This window comes from Mustela lutreola, chromosome 3 (genome assembly GCF_030435805.1).
Source record: "Mustela lutreola isolate mMusLut2 chromosome 3, mMusLut2.pri, whole genome shotgun sequence".
In the NCBI taxonomy this organism is placed as follows: domain Eukaryota; kingdom Metazoa; phylum Chordata; class Mammalia; order Carnivora; family Mustelidae; genus Mustela; species Mustela lutreola.
In genome coordinates, this window is record NC_081292.1 from 78,716,426 (window position 1) to 78,731,285 (window position 14,860).

The 14,860-nt window shown below is 41.2% G+C and overlaps 1 protein-coding gene across 6 annotated transcripts in view; it reads right to left on the reverse strand.

The window, feature by feature from the left end:
• Positions 1 to 1,521: 1,521 nt before the first annotated feature.
• RGS20 (regulator of G protein signaling 20) overlaps positions 1,522 to 14,860 on the reverse strand; it is a 79,985-nt gene continuing 66,646 nt past the window's right edge. For all 6 annotated transcript variants that reach the window (XM_059166450.1, XM_059166449.1, XM_059166445.1 and 3 more), the window contains 3 exons: positions 11,161 to 11,247; positions 4,805 to 5,039; positions 1,522 to 2,234 (listed from right to left, as the gene is read on the reverse strand). In XM_059166450.1, coding sequence (XP_059022433.1) covers positions 2,046 to 2,234; positions 4,805 to 5,039; positions 11,161 to 11,247 — 511 coding nt within the window. In that variant the 3' untranslated portion in view covers positions 1,522 to 2,045. The remainder of the gene's footprint in view (positions 2,235 to 4,804; positions 5,040 to 11,160; positions 11,248 to 14,860) is intronic.

Genomic DNA, 14,860 nt, shown 5'->3' on the forward strand with positions numbered 1-14,860 from the left:
CCTTTCGTACTCTAACTCTTCTAGCAATCTTATTCTTCTGTGTGGAAAAAATCCCAAATAATCCAGCCTAAAATCTCAATCACCCAGATCAAGACATCCAACTGATGTCTTGACATCTTTTATCTGTCTTAACAGTCACTTCATACACTGCATGTTTGCAACTAGACTGATAATGGGGTTGCTTCAATTACAAATACCTTCCCTACAACTCTGCCCCAACACCCACACACACACCCTCACATCCTCTGCCAAAATCTTCTGTAGACCCTCAAGACTTCTCTATCTCAGTTCCTCCCTGTTCTAGTACTTGCTACAGTATACCATAGCGGCCATGGACACCTATCATCCTTACTTACATGTAAACCAGAGGGCAGAGTTTATAACCCCAATCACAATTATGTCCTCTGTCTAGTGAAAAAATGAGGCTGTAGACTATGGCATGAAAGGCACATGTAAGGGTGCCTTGAAAAGGAGAAAAGAGCCCATCATCCTCTGGCACTGGACTGACGGAGGTGAGAACAGATGCCCATCCAGACATATTTGTAGGTTACATGGGAAGATGAAACGGGTGGGGCCCCACTTTCACCATAAAGTAGGAGGTTAAGATGTTTGACTGAGGACAAGGGTCTTAGTCTGTGGCTTGAAGAGAGTAATAAAGAAATCATCAGGCCAGGTGAGGGTAACCAGAAGGAAAGACCCTCCCCCACCACCCGCCATGGGGTAAAGCCTGCCATGGGCCCCTTGCATGTAATTTCTAACCCACTACTCAAACTGTTCCAGATTTTGGAGGCCTTTCCCATTCACTGCAGCGATGGGTTTCTTCAGGATGACTCAGAGATACAAACTACTAGTTTTACCCTGAAGTTGTTAAAGTTATTTCATGTGCCTACAATTATAAATAGTGGGATTTAAAAATCGGAATCCTGGGATGCCTGGGTGGCTCAGTTGTTAAGCGTCTGCCTTCGGCTCAGGTCATGATCCCAGGGTCCTGGGATCGAGTCCCGCATCGGGCTCCCTGCTTAGTGGGAAGCCTGCTTTTCTCTCACTCCTGCTGGTTGTGTTCCCGCTCTCGCTGTGCCTCTGTCTGTCAAATAAATAAATGAATAAAATCTTTAAGAAAAGTAAAAAAGTCAGAATCCTAGCCTGGTAGCTAAATGATACCTTGTAGATCTCCCTACTTACTTCATCTTATAGTCCCCAATATTTAACATGTGGAATAAAAATGGAGATAAAACTCTTGTGCTTTATTTTTTTAGACTGAAAATGCCCATATTTCTTTGAAGAATAAAAATGAAAATATACTTATTTGAAAGTTCTGTTATGAACGGGACTAAGTTGCTAATTAAAAATTCATTCTCTAAGTTGGCAGATTCTGATAATAAAATCATGGTAACTTTTCAACAAATGCATTTTCTAAACACTACTTCTCTTACCAAACAGGTGCGACTGATCCACTTAAGAACACAGTACTTTCATTAACCGTTAGAGACACACGTGCACACACATACACAGATTCTAAGATAAAAGCAGAATTCCATTTTATAAGTAGTGGTGACACATCTTTATAAAATGGGAATTTGGGTCCTGTGATGGCACTGAGAAGCAAAATATTCAAAGCAGCCAGACGGAAGGAAGGAGTAGCTAAGAAACAGTTGAACACCTTTTCCTTGGGAGGAGAGTCATCAGATACTGCACTCATGCAAAACAAAGGCAGTCCTCTTGGCTCCAATGGACCCACGTGCCCCAGGCAGGAGGAGTCTTCTAGAGTATCGTTCGCCATTGACGACATGCTGCGGTGACATAAATGTAACTATCCTATCTTTTTCTAAGACAGCCATACCCCACTTTCCCCCCCGAAAGTATCAGTACAGGTGGCCACAGTTTACATTGTGAATATATAGGCTTCTGTAAAAGGAAGCATGTTTATTAAAACAGCCCAAGTATTACTCTAGTAGAAGGTACTACTACCTATAAGTTCCTTGTACTAGATGTAGTCCATCAGTTCTTTTATTATTTTATTAATAATAAATATATTTGATAACATCCTATGCTTCAACTGATTTCTCAGCTAAGGACTGCAGCAGATCTTTATAAAGGGCAGAGTTCATGAACCGGGGATAGGAGTCTCTGTGCATTAAGGTGTAGATCTGGAGTTGTGCATCATCAAATATGTGTTGGGATGGCTCCACCATATTCCTATTGATGACTTCTCTTACTCGGGAGTCCAAACTGACCTGTCAGTAGAAACACATAAGAGTGGTATTAGACATATTTCTCTTTGGAAATCCATCCCCATCGCATGATGGCTTGTTCTGTTTTTTTTAAAAACCCCAAACCAAACAAAAAGTCATCCAAAAATCTAAATTGCTGAAAAAGAAACTGAACACATAATGCAGGGTTTTCTCAAGCTTTAGCAGCTTCAGAAGCCCCTGGAGTGGCTGTTAAATGATTACCGGTCCCCACCTGCAGAACTTCTGACTCAGTGGGTCTGGGGAGGGGCCTGAAAAGGTGTTATTTGTCACAAGTTCTAGATAGTGCTGGTGGGATCACACTGTTCTAGAAAACCACAACATTGTTTTCCTTTAAATAGATTGTACTGTGTCCTCTGAAGAACAGACTTGCTAATTTCCTAATAACATTAGGTCTAACCCCTGGAGGTCCCAGGCTGTGGCCAGGTCGAACACAGTTGCAAATTTCTGGGAATGAGCATCAGGCTGGCTGGTGAATGGATGCTAACTCAGAGCACTGTGGAAGGGTTAAGAGCACAGGGCCAGTGTTTATAGCCCAGCTATGTGTCACTGCTTATTTGTGGGGCCTGGGACAAAGTAAGCTGCACCTTAATGAACTCCTCCATAAAGAGGAAAATGGTGATGGGTAATGGTGATTGGTGGGGATTTAATGAGAATTTATTTAAAGTGCTTGGAATGCACTAAGACCTTAGGAGACACTGGCTCTTCTTTCTTTGATGTTTTCCTCATCCTAGAAAAGGCGGTCTCAGACCGGAGCAAGCTACTGGGCTCAGACTCTCCCCATAGGATGCCAAACAAACATGCCTACAGGCTGCAGAGCCAAGCTCTCACATCTTCTCTTCCGTGCGAAGGACCTTGGCCGGACCAGCTCTGCCCCAGGAGGCCATGATAGTTTCAGTGCTGTACAATGCATATACTACTACTTCGTATGAACCTGAAAATATGACTAGCTGAATCAGTAAATACTTACTTCAGTGATCTGTCTTTCCAGATGCATATACCCACTTTCCTCCTAGAAAGCCCCTTGCACCCACCCATAGGTAGCTCAATACAGTTGACCTCGAACAACATGGGTTTGAATTATATTCTTCTCTCATGATTTCTAAGTAACAATTCCTTTTCTGTAACTTTATGGAAGAATACAGTATAGAATACATATACAAAGTATGTATGTGTTGTCACTAAGGCTTCTGGCCAACAGTAGGCTCTTAGTAGGTAAGTTTTTGGGGAGTCAAAGTTACACATAGGTTAGCAACTGTGTGGGGTCAGTGCCCCCAACCCTGTGTTGTTCAAAGACCAACTCTGCATTCAACGCAGATTGCCAGCATCTCTGATCTCTTTCTTACATAGCTTGTGGAGGAAGAGAATGATTTATTTCCATCCAATTCCAAGTCCCTCTCATCCTTTTCCCTCTGGCTCTGTGTTTAGTCACAAAGTCTCAGGCACCCTGCCTCTTTAACCCCTCTAAGACCTGTCTACCTCGTTCCTCTTCTCTGCCAAGACCCTTGGGGAGGTCACTTACCGTTTCCTGCTGGATTGGTTCACTGGCTTCCTAACTGGCCTCCTGTCTCCCGAGTGCCCCTCCACATCACCCCGCTGTTTGGTCAGAGGGCTTCTTCTAAAGCAAACCCCATTCTGACACTCCAACTTCAGGCCTGGCATTGACTTGGCCAGGCACTCAGGCTAAGTCTGAAGTTTACAATCAGGAGGCCTTTATGATCTGCTTCCACGAATTCCCCTGGTCTACCTTACTATTCCACTCAAGAATATAAAGAATTTGGAGTTCCACTTGGAATTTTAAGAAAGAAGGAGCTAGGGTTGCCTCAGCACAGCCGGTTGAGCTTCTGATTCTTGGTTTCACCTCAGGTCATGATCTCAGGGTCATGAGATCAGGACCCATGCTTAGCAGGGAGTCTGCTGGAGATTCTCTTTCTCTGCCCCGCTCTGGGCCTCCTCCCATTCACTCACACAATCTCTCTCTAATAAATAAATCTTTAAACAAAAAAAAAAAAAAAAGAAAGAAAGAAAGAAGGAGCTCGGTTTTGAGATTACCCTGAACCCACCCATTTTAGATACGAAGGAACAAAAACTGGGGGGATGGAAGCTTGACTGAATCTCCCAGATAGTGTCTCTGCTCTAAGGGAAGGACACCTCAGGAAAAGCTCTGTCTCATATTAGTGAGGCTATGTCTAGTCAAATAAAAATACCTGTAAAAAATATTGGTGCTCAGAATAAAAGAACAATTTTAAAGAAATGCTTACAGGGTTTAATGTTTTAAAACAGTGTTTACAATAAAATGCATAGACTCCCCCTTCTGGAGAATCTGGTGAAAGTCAGGAATACTTTTTCCAGAAAGAGGCACAAAGTCTTTCACAGATTTCAGGGCCCACGGAGAGCCCATGTGTGGGACCACGGTCAAAGGCATCTGGATAGTATGAGTGCGGGTGGAGTCATCTCTGTTTCGGACTAGCTGTCACTGTGCCCTGTGACCCTACACTGACGATGTCCTTTTTCCAAGGGCCTCCCAGGAGGAAGCCCTTTGTGGGAGTACATACCTCTTTCGGAGAAAGAATAGAAATGTAGTCTTCATAGATTATCCTTGCTTTCTCTTCAATGATCGTTTTATTAGCTTCCTTTTTCAGTTCCTCACACGCCATCCAGAAAAGCATATTTTCTTCACTGAACTCTGTTCGGAGGAATTCCCGAAAAGCATTCCTTCCCGCGGGAGTGAGCATTACCTTGTCGAAGGACTGAGCCCAGGCATTGACTTCCTCCAGGGTGGGACTTGGGCTTAGTGGAGATGGGAAGAAAGGGGCAAGAGGGAGCTATGTTATCAGTAGTTACTTTGAATATCCTCACTAGAAACCTACCCTTTTCCCCTCTGAGGATGATAATGTGCCCCTCGACCCTTTTAGGAAAGGAGAGAGCCGTGCTCACTTCCATAGGCCCTTGGCAAAAACACGTGTGTATGATCCTTTCCAGCTGTTCAGCTGGAGTGCACGGCTGTTGCCCATTAAATGCTCGCAGACCGATCGTTAGAACTGCGAAGAAGGTACTTATTTACATCTGGATGAGTCCTGACAAAGTTTTAAAATTGTAACAGTAAAGAAAAACCCTAGAAGCATCTGACCAAGGCTTCCCAGTGACTTTTGACAGAAGTACATCAGAACTTAGCACACTACCTTCCAGAACAGCCACAGATTTTTAAATTTTTTTTAAAAATTAAAAAAAAACTTTTTTTAATTTTTAAAATTTGAAAAAGAATTTTACAGAGAACGGGGAAAGAATAGTTTACATAAGTGCAAGCTCTAAAGGATGATAACAAGCACACCCTAGAGTTCAGTATCCACCGTGAGAACCAGCTCCTCACCACCAGCCGCGCCTCCCGCCATCCCCTGGCCGCACCCCGCTCTCCTGACTCCCCCACCCTGAGGGAACTGCTGGGTTTGACGTTGGACCCACCCTGGTTTAGTTCATTTTTACTTATATTTTAATTATATTGAGGTCAGAAAACATCATCTGTCCAACAATGATCCCTATCAAATAATTTCTCCCCCCCACCTTCCTTCTCATCGTGTTTATGTAGGTAGGCATCCCTGAAGAACATACCCTTCAGTGTTTTTTTTTTCCTTCACTTTATAAAAGTGGCTGACGCTACGTTCTTCTGCCACTTGCTTTTGTCACCCCACACTAAGTTTCGAAGATTCGCCCGCATGGCTCCATGGGGCCAGAGTTCCTGAGTATTCAGGATTTGTTTCCAACTTCCCAATCTTGTACTGCCCTCATCTGATTGTGGTATCCCTGTTGAATTGATTTCTGAGACATTTGGGTAGTTATACACAACCTATATAACCTTGTAATGATTAATTCCAGAACTGCTTTGTGGAACCAATCTGTAAAAACCCACTGAATTTAGTGTTTATTTTGTAGGAGGGTGTTGTGAGCTGAGTACTGTCCCCTAAGAAAAGATATGTTGACATCATAACTCTAGTACCTCAGAATGTCACTGGATTTGGAAATAGAGTCTTTGTAGATTTAACTAAGTTAAGATGAGGTGATTAAGATGAGCCCCGATCCAGTGGACTGATACTTTTTTTTTTTTTTTTTTAAGATTTTATTTATTTGACAGAGACACAGTGAGAGAGGGAGAAGCAGGCTTCCTACTGAGCAGGGAGCCCGATGCAGGGCTCCATCCCAGGACCCTGGGATCATGACCTGAGCTGAAGGCAGACGCTGAATGGCTGAGCCACCCAGGCGCCCAGTGGACTGATATTCTTAAACAAAGGGGAATCTGGGGGCACCTGGGTGGCTCAGCTGGTTAAGTGTTTGCCTTGGGCTCAGGTCATGATTCCGGAGTCCTGGGATCCAGTCCAGGCTCTTTGCTCAGCAGGGAGCCTGGTTCTCCCTCTCCCTCTGTCTACTGGTCCCCCTGCTTGTTCTCTCTCACTGTCTAATAAATCAATAAAATTTTAAGGAAAACAACAACAAAGGGGAATCTGTATACAGAGACAGGCATACACTGGAGAAGGATGGTCATGTGATTGCCATGACGCCAAGGAATGCCAAGGACTCCGGAGCCATCAGAGAAGCTCTAAGAGTGAAGAGGTCTCCCCTAGAGCCATCAGAGAGCATGGCCTTGCTGACACCTTGATTTTGGGCTTCTGGCCTCAAGAAAAGTGTAGACTTCTGGCCTCAGAAAAACAATATTAAAAACAGAGAAATAAGAAAAAATAATACAGAGGGATCCCATGTGTTATTTGTCCAGTGTCCCCAATGTGACATCATGCAAAACTATAGTACAACTTCATAGTCCTCCTGGACACTTCTGATAGTTGGATTCTGCTCACTTATTTTTGTGATTCCATCTTTGATTGCTTTATACGTTTCAGAAACCATTATTTTATATATTTTTATAGATGATTCTAATATGTGAAGTCCTCTGGGCTCTAAATCCAAGCATCGTTTCTACAGACTGTCACGGGCTGTAGGTTGTATCCTTTAAGTTTTAGTTTAGATTCTGGTTGGTCTTACTCTTTAGAAAACTGAGAGTCAAAATTGGGTATGTTTTCTTTCCTCCAGCGATGTTCTGTGTTGGCTTCTCCTGAGATCTAGGTGGTGTAACTGACCCCGGACTACCTGGGCTCCTTTCATAAATCAGGGCTTAATCTGGGATCTCAGTTTCAACACCTCGTCCCCACCCTGCCCTGTACTTGTTCTCAGAGAAAACCCTTCATTCCTGTGCTTAGCAGTCTCACCTCTCAGGTTTTTGCTTACTTTTTAAATTTGCTTTGGGTTTTCAGGTACTTTGTCATTTTCCTTACTTTCTAGGATTCCAGCGATGCAAAAGCTTTGGAATAGTGCAAAATATGTTGTTCCACATTGGGAAGCCCCTCTGGTGATCTACTTTGCCACACTGCCAAAAATTCTGTATTTAGTTTGGAGGGGTAGAAGATGTATACCCCAAAATTTGATATGTGGCTACTTGTCCTAGTTGTGTGAAGGTCATAGAAAAAAACACACACTCACATATATAGAGGTTCACAGTAGAAATTCTATGTCCTTTTCTTGAAACCACATCTTGAAGATGGATTATAATGAACCAGCAGTGAAGCATACATGAAAGGTTTAAGACCAGAGAAAGTAGATTGTAGAGAGAAGGGAGTGAGCAGACCCCTCCCCAAAAAAGGATATTGATACAATAGTTTCAAGTTTAGTTTCCAAATTAGCTTCATTGTGCATAGCTGGATCTCATTTCTGTTCAACTATGTGTAAATGCATAGAAAATTCCTTTGAGGACATATAAAAAACCCCATGATGGCGGTTATATCTGGAGATTGGGACAAGGTCTAGAAAACAAGGAAGACGGAGTTTTTATTGCAAAACTTTTGTAGTGTTTGGGTTTTATTTTTATAGTAGGTAGACTTTTTATCATGCAAAAAAGCATTGTGTATGAAAACAAAGTATCCTTTATATCTAGGGAAATTAGTTTTGAAAGAAAATGTTTTAAAAGATGTTGAAAACATAATTTAAAAATAGTAACTTAAAGTAATCTACATAAAAATCTTGGATTTTTTTCAGAAAGTTAAATTGGTGTGGCTAAGTATCCTAAGTTATGTTTTTTAGACATGAGGAGTCAAAAGATACTTTTTTATTCCTGTCAGTTTTCAGAAATACATATTAAAGGATGATTCTGAAAAACTTAAAGGCAATTGTTAGTACATTTTTTAAAAATAAAGAGAGAGCTGGGGCGCCTGGGTGGCTCAGTGGGTTAAGCCGCTGCCTTCGGCTCAGGTCATGATCTCAGGGTCCTGGGATCGAGTCCCGCATCGGGCTCTCTGCTCAGCAGGGAGCCTGCTTCCTTCTCTCTCTCTCTGCCTGCCTCTCAGTGTACTTGTAATTTCTCTCTGTCAAATAAATAAATAAAATCTTAAAAAAAAAAATAAAAAAAAAATAAAGAGAGAGCAGAGGTGCCTGGCTGGCTCAGTCCGTACTGCATGCAACTCTTGATCTCAGGGTTGTGAGTTCAAGCCCTGCATTTGGTGTGGAGCCTACTTAAAAACAAACACACAGGAACAAATAAAAATATTTAAAACAAGAGAAAACAATATGCATTACTGAAGGACCTAAAAGCAAAAAAGGCACAGTTCAAATAGCAAAAACCAAAACCAAACAAAATTAAGGAATTAATTAAGAGGTATTACAAGGAATCAAATAATATGCTAGAAGATTAAATTTACCAGTCGTCATCAAAATAACTGACCCAATGTCATTGAATTATAATTCCCCATTTAGAGACAGACTGCTATGGGACCAAAATCTAACATAATGCTATTTTCAGCAATCATACAAATCATACAAAATATTACAAAAATTAAGAACAAATAGGCAAAGATATATGAGGCAAATGCAATAAGAATAATATTAATATCTAAGGAGAATTGGAAACGAAAAGCACTATGTTGGATAAAGTCATTTCATATTCTGGAATTTGATTGAGAACAAATAATGGCCAACATATATTGAATGCTTGCCAGGCTCACAATAGCCAACAGTAAACTGTGATCCCCATTTTACATACAAGGAAACTGAGGCAGAGTGTGGCTTCTCAGTCAAGTGCCCAAGGTCCCACTGTCAGTATGGTTAGAGTTAGCCCTCAACGAGGCATTCTGGTTCCAGAATAAAAGCCTCAAAGCTTTGGTACAGGATACAACATAACAGAATATATAAAATAAAAGCCATTTAAAAAAAAGTTTATTTTTTTAGTAATCTACACCCAACATGGGACTTGAACACTCTAACCCTGAGATCAAGAGTTGCATGCTTTTCCAGTTGAGCTAGCCAGGTGCCTCAAGATAAAAGCTATTTAAAATACTTTTAATTTATTTGAGAGAGAGAGAGGAAGAGAGTGCCACAAGTGGGGGGAGGAGCAGAGGGAGAAGTAGGCTCCCCACTGAGTAGGGAGCCCGATGTGAGGCTCAATCCCAGGACCCTGAGACCATGACCTGAGCTTAACCCACTGAGCCATCCAGATGTCCCTTGATAAAAGTTATTTTTAAACAAACTCATAAATTGTGGAGTATTTTTCAAAAGTTTTTAGTTTTTACTTATTTTTTCTTTTTAGAACTCTCTATACCCAACATGGGGTTTGAACTCATGATGATCAAGGGTCTTATGCTCCTCCAGAGCTTGCCAGGTGCCCCAGACTGTGGAAGATTTTATTATGCTTCCCAGACTTTGAAAAAGGATAAATAAGATAAAAAATGAAAAAGAAACACTTAAGTAACCTTTTAGTCTACTTGTTTTTTCCCCCTCAAAAATAAGCAATTTAGGGGCGCCTGGGTGGCTCAGTGGGTTAAAGCCTCTGCCTTCGGCTCAGGTCATGATCCCAGGGTCCTGGGATTGAGCCCCGCATCAGGCTCTCTGCTCAGCAGGGAGCCTGCTTCCTTCTCTCTCTCTGCCTGCGTCTCTGCCTACTTGTGATCTCTGTCTGTCAAATAAATAAAAAAATAAAATAAAATCTTTTTTTAAAAAAAGCAATTTAGGGGCACCTGGGTGGCTCAGTGGGTTAAGTTACTGCCTTCAGCTCAGTTCATGATCCCAGCGTCCTGGGATCGAGTCCCACATCGGGCTCTCTGCCTACTTGTGATCTCTCTCTGTCAAATAAATAAATAAAATCTTAAAAAAAAAGAAAAGGTATTAGAATGGGTAAGTGAAAGTAAGCCAGTTAATAATATAGGACAAAACGAGATAACTTTAAAATCTGGTATTATGGAAAGTAATTTAATGTGTTTTCTTCCCAACTTTTTTTTTTCAAAATACTAAAATGAAGACAGTATTACATTAGCTAGAGTATAAACTTAATAGTTAAGAAAAAAATGGACTTCTAAAACTTTCCTGAAAATTAAAAATATATGTTTCACTATGGTCTTTTATTTTAAAAAGTCTATCATATGAAAATAGGATAATGTCACATTTTGTCAAGAAGCATCGATTTAGGGGCGCCTGGGTGGCTCAGTGGTTAAGCCCCTGCCTTCGGCTCAGGTCATGATCTCAGGGTCCTGGGATCGAGTCCCACATCGGGCTCTCTGCTCAGCAGGGGGGCCTGCTTCCCTTCCTCTCTCTGTGATCTCTTCCCTTCCTCTCTCCTACTGTGATCTCTCTCTGTCAAATAAATAAATAAAATCTTTAAAAAAAAAAAAAAGAAGCATCGATTTTTATTTGTGATTAGCAGGGATGAACTTAATAATGGAACTAATTTTTCTCCCTATCACACAATGAACTCTGCAGAGTGGAAATGGGGTGCCACATTGTGATTTGATATTATTAAATTGCAGTTAGAGAAACTGTTACGATGCCGAAAAAATAAGGCTGGCATTTTTGTCAGTTTAGTGAGCTAAACAATGAGATTTACCTTTCTTCACAGGTTGGAAGGTCTTCTCTTCTGAGTTCATGGGAGGGCCTCCTGGGTCTCTGTTCTTCTTGGTTTCTAACAGTAAGACTGCATGAAACAAGACATTTCCATGTCAGTTGAGATCATTCTGCATCGAATATTTTAAATGGAACTCCAGATCACCATGTAGAATTTCTTTCTTTTCTTGAAAAAAATTGACTGACTGGTTTTCTTAAGAAAACTGAAAGTAGGGATCCTGGGTGACTCAGTTGGTTAAGCATCTGCCTTCAACTCAGGTCATTATCTTGGGGTCCTGGGATGGAGCCCTGTTGTGCTGCCTGCTCAGTGGGGAGTTGGCTTCTCTCTCTCTCTCTCTGCCTCTGCCCCCCACTTGTGCTCACTCTCTCTCAAATAAATAAATAATATTTTTAAAAAAACCAGAAGTATGATGCTAAAATATTAACAGAATAAATTATAATATTATGGTCTACACTAGTTGGGGGAGAGTTTACATTTAAATTAATAGGTTTTTTTTTTTTTTTTTTTAACTTTATGTATTTGACAGAGCGAGAGAACAAAAACAGGGGAAGCATCAGGCAGAGGGAGAAGCAGGCTCCCTGCCAAGCAGGGAGCTCAACCCTGGGGCTCAACCCCAGGACCCTGGGATCATGACCTGAGCCAAAGGTAGACGCTTAACGACCAAGCCACCCAGGTGCCCTCATTAATAGTAATTTTCATAAAAACATGTCCATTAGAAAGTAATAAAAAGGTCAGGTTATCAGGGATGTTTTGGGTTTTCATCTCATTTCTGCACCTTGAAAAAAAGTGTGCATTCTCTAGGCAAAATGTGTTTGTGTTTCCAATCCAATGGAGGTTTTAAATATTTATAGGTATACTTGGAAAAAGTGTTAGAGGAAAGCATACAATCAAAATTTATTGTATTATTCAGGAGACTTTAAATTTCCTTGTATACATCTTATACATCTCTTTGTACACTTACTCCAAGTGTTTGTGTTGTTATTGCAAATGCAGTTTTCATCTCATCTCCTAACTGGTTCCTGTTTGTACATATCAAGGCTATTACTTTACTGAGCATTATTTATACATCAGGAAGTTACCTGTTTAAAGTGTACAATTTAGTGGTTTGTAGCATATTCAAAGGGATGTACAACCTTCACTACAATCTAACTTCAGAATGTTTTCATCACTCTGAAAGGAAGGCCCAAAGAGCAGCTCCTCCCCATCACCCCTGATCCCACGTCCTCCCGCCCCAGAGACCCGCTAACGGACTTCTTGTCTCTATAGACACGCTTCTTCTGAATGCTAGAGCGCATGGTCTTTGGTGGCTGCCTTCTGTCACCCAGCATCATGGTTTGATGTTTCATTCATGTTGTAGTGGGTGTATCAGTACTTTGTTACTTTTTGCAGCTTAGGAACATTCCCTTGTGTGGATATGTGACAATTTGTTATCCATCCATCAGCTGATGAACATTTAGGTTATTTGCACTCTTTGGCTATTTACAAATAATTCTGCTGTGCACGGTCATGTACCAGTTTTTTTTTTTTTTTTTTCTGTGGATGTTTGTTTTTCTCTTGGGTAGACACTTCGGAGTGGAAATGCTTTCCTAGGGTAACTCTATTTTTAACATTTTGAGGAGGTTGCATATTGTTTTCCAAAGCAGTTGTGCCATGTTATATTCCTACCAAGAATGCTGGAAGACTCAGTTTCTTGACATCCTTGCCAACACTTGTGTCTGTCTTTCTTATTCTTACCATCTCGGGGGGGTAAGCGGTGGTATCTCATTGTGCTTTTAATTTACATTTTGCTAATGGCTAACGAGATGAAATAGTTTTTCATGTGTTTATTTGCTCTTTATATGTTTTCTTTGGAGACCTGTCTGCTCAGATCTTTTGCCTACTTTTATATTTATTTATTATTACTTTTTTAAATGTTTCAACTTTACAATATGTTATTTATTTTTTGTTTATTATTAACATATAATGTATTATTTGCCCCAGGGGTACAGGTCCATGAATCATCAGGTTTATACATTTCACAGCACTTATCATAGCACATACCCTCCCCAATGTCCATCCCCCAGCCACCCCATCCCTCCCATCCCCCTCCCCCCAGCAACCCTCAGTTTGTTTTGTGAGATTAAGTCTTATGGTTTGTTTCATCTTGTTTCATTTTTCCCTCCCTGCCCGCGACGACCGCCCCCCCTTAAAGTTTTTTTTAATTTTTAAAAAAATTTATTTTTTATTTATTTTCAGCGTAACAGTATTCATGATTTTTGCACCACACCCAGTGCTCCATAATGCCCACCACCTGGTACCCCAACCTGCCACCCCCCCCGCCACTTCAAACCCCTCAGATTGTTTTTCAGAGTCCATAGTCTCTCATGATTCACCTCCCCTTCCAATTTCCCCCAGCTCCCTTCTCCTAACTCCCCATCTCCTCCATGCTATTTGTTATGCTCCACAAATAAGTGAAACCATATGATAATTGACTCTCTCTGCTTGACTTATTTCACTCAGCATAATCTCTTCTAGTCCCGTCCATGTTGCTACAAACGTTGGGTATTCATCCTTTCTGATGGAGGCATAATACTCCATCGTGTATACAGACCACATCTTCCTTATCCATTCGTCCATTGAAGGGCATCTTGGTTCTTTCCATAGTTTGGCGACCGTGGCCATTGCTGCTATAAACATTGGGGTACAGATGGCCCTTCTTTTCACGCCATCTTTATTTGTTTATATGACAGAATACGCAAGGGGGAGGCAGTAGGCAGAATGAAGGAGAAACAGGCTCCCTGGGATCATGACCTCAACTGAAGGTAGATGCTTAACTGCCTGAGCCATGCAGATGCCCCCCTATTATTTTTAGTTTAATTTAATTTAATTTAAATGTCTTTAAATTTTTAATTTTTAAAGTATTTTATTTATTTATTTGAGAGAGACATAGATAGCAAGAGAGAGTACAGGCAGGGAAGAGAGGGAGAAGCAGGCTCCCCTCTGAGAAGGGAGCCTGATGTGACTTGGGGCTTGATCCCAGGACACGGGATCATGACCTGAGCGGAAGGCAGACGCTTAACTGACTGATCCACCCAGGCACCCTGAAATGTCTTAAAAATTTAAAAAAAAAAAAAAAGATTTATCTATTTATCTGAGAGAGAGAGAGAGAGAGAGAGAGCAGGGGTGGGCAGGGACAGAGGGAGATAGGATCTTAAGCAGACTGCCCACCAAGCAGTCTGTGGCTTAATCTCACAATCCTGAGATCATGACCTGAGCCAAATCAAGAGTCAGATGCTCAACTGACTGAGCCATCCAGGTGCCCTCTTTTGCCTACTTATAAACTGGTTTGTCTTTTTAGTTTTGAATTGTAAGAGTTCTTTATATTCTGAAGACTATTCTTTTTTTACACTAGTATTATATCTTTCTTCATATTGAATTCTTGTGTATTTGCATTAATTTAGCGACTGTTCCTTTGGGATTTCCAGGTCTCCTCTCATATGTTCTGCAGATAGGGAGAGTCTTACCACTTCTCTTCTGAATCTTACGGTTATTTTCTCTTGTCCAGCTGCACCAATGTTAGTGCAATCTTAGCTAGTGCAATGTTAAACCATAGCGGAGAGCATAGACATCCTTGCCTTGTTCTTGTTTTCAGGAGAAATGCTTTTAGTTCCCCATTAATTTCAAAATGGATTTTTACTATTGG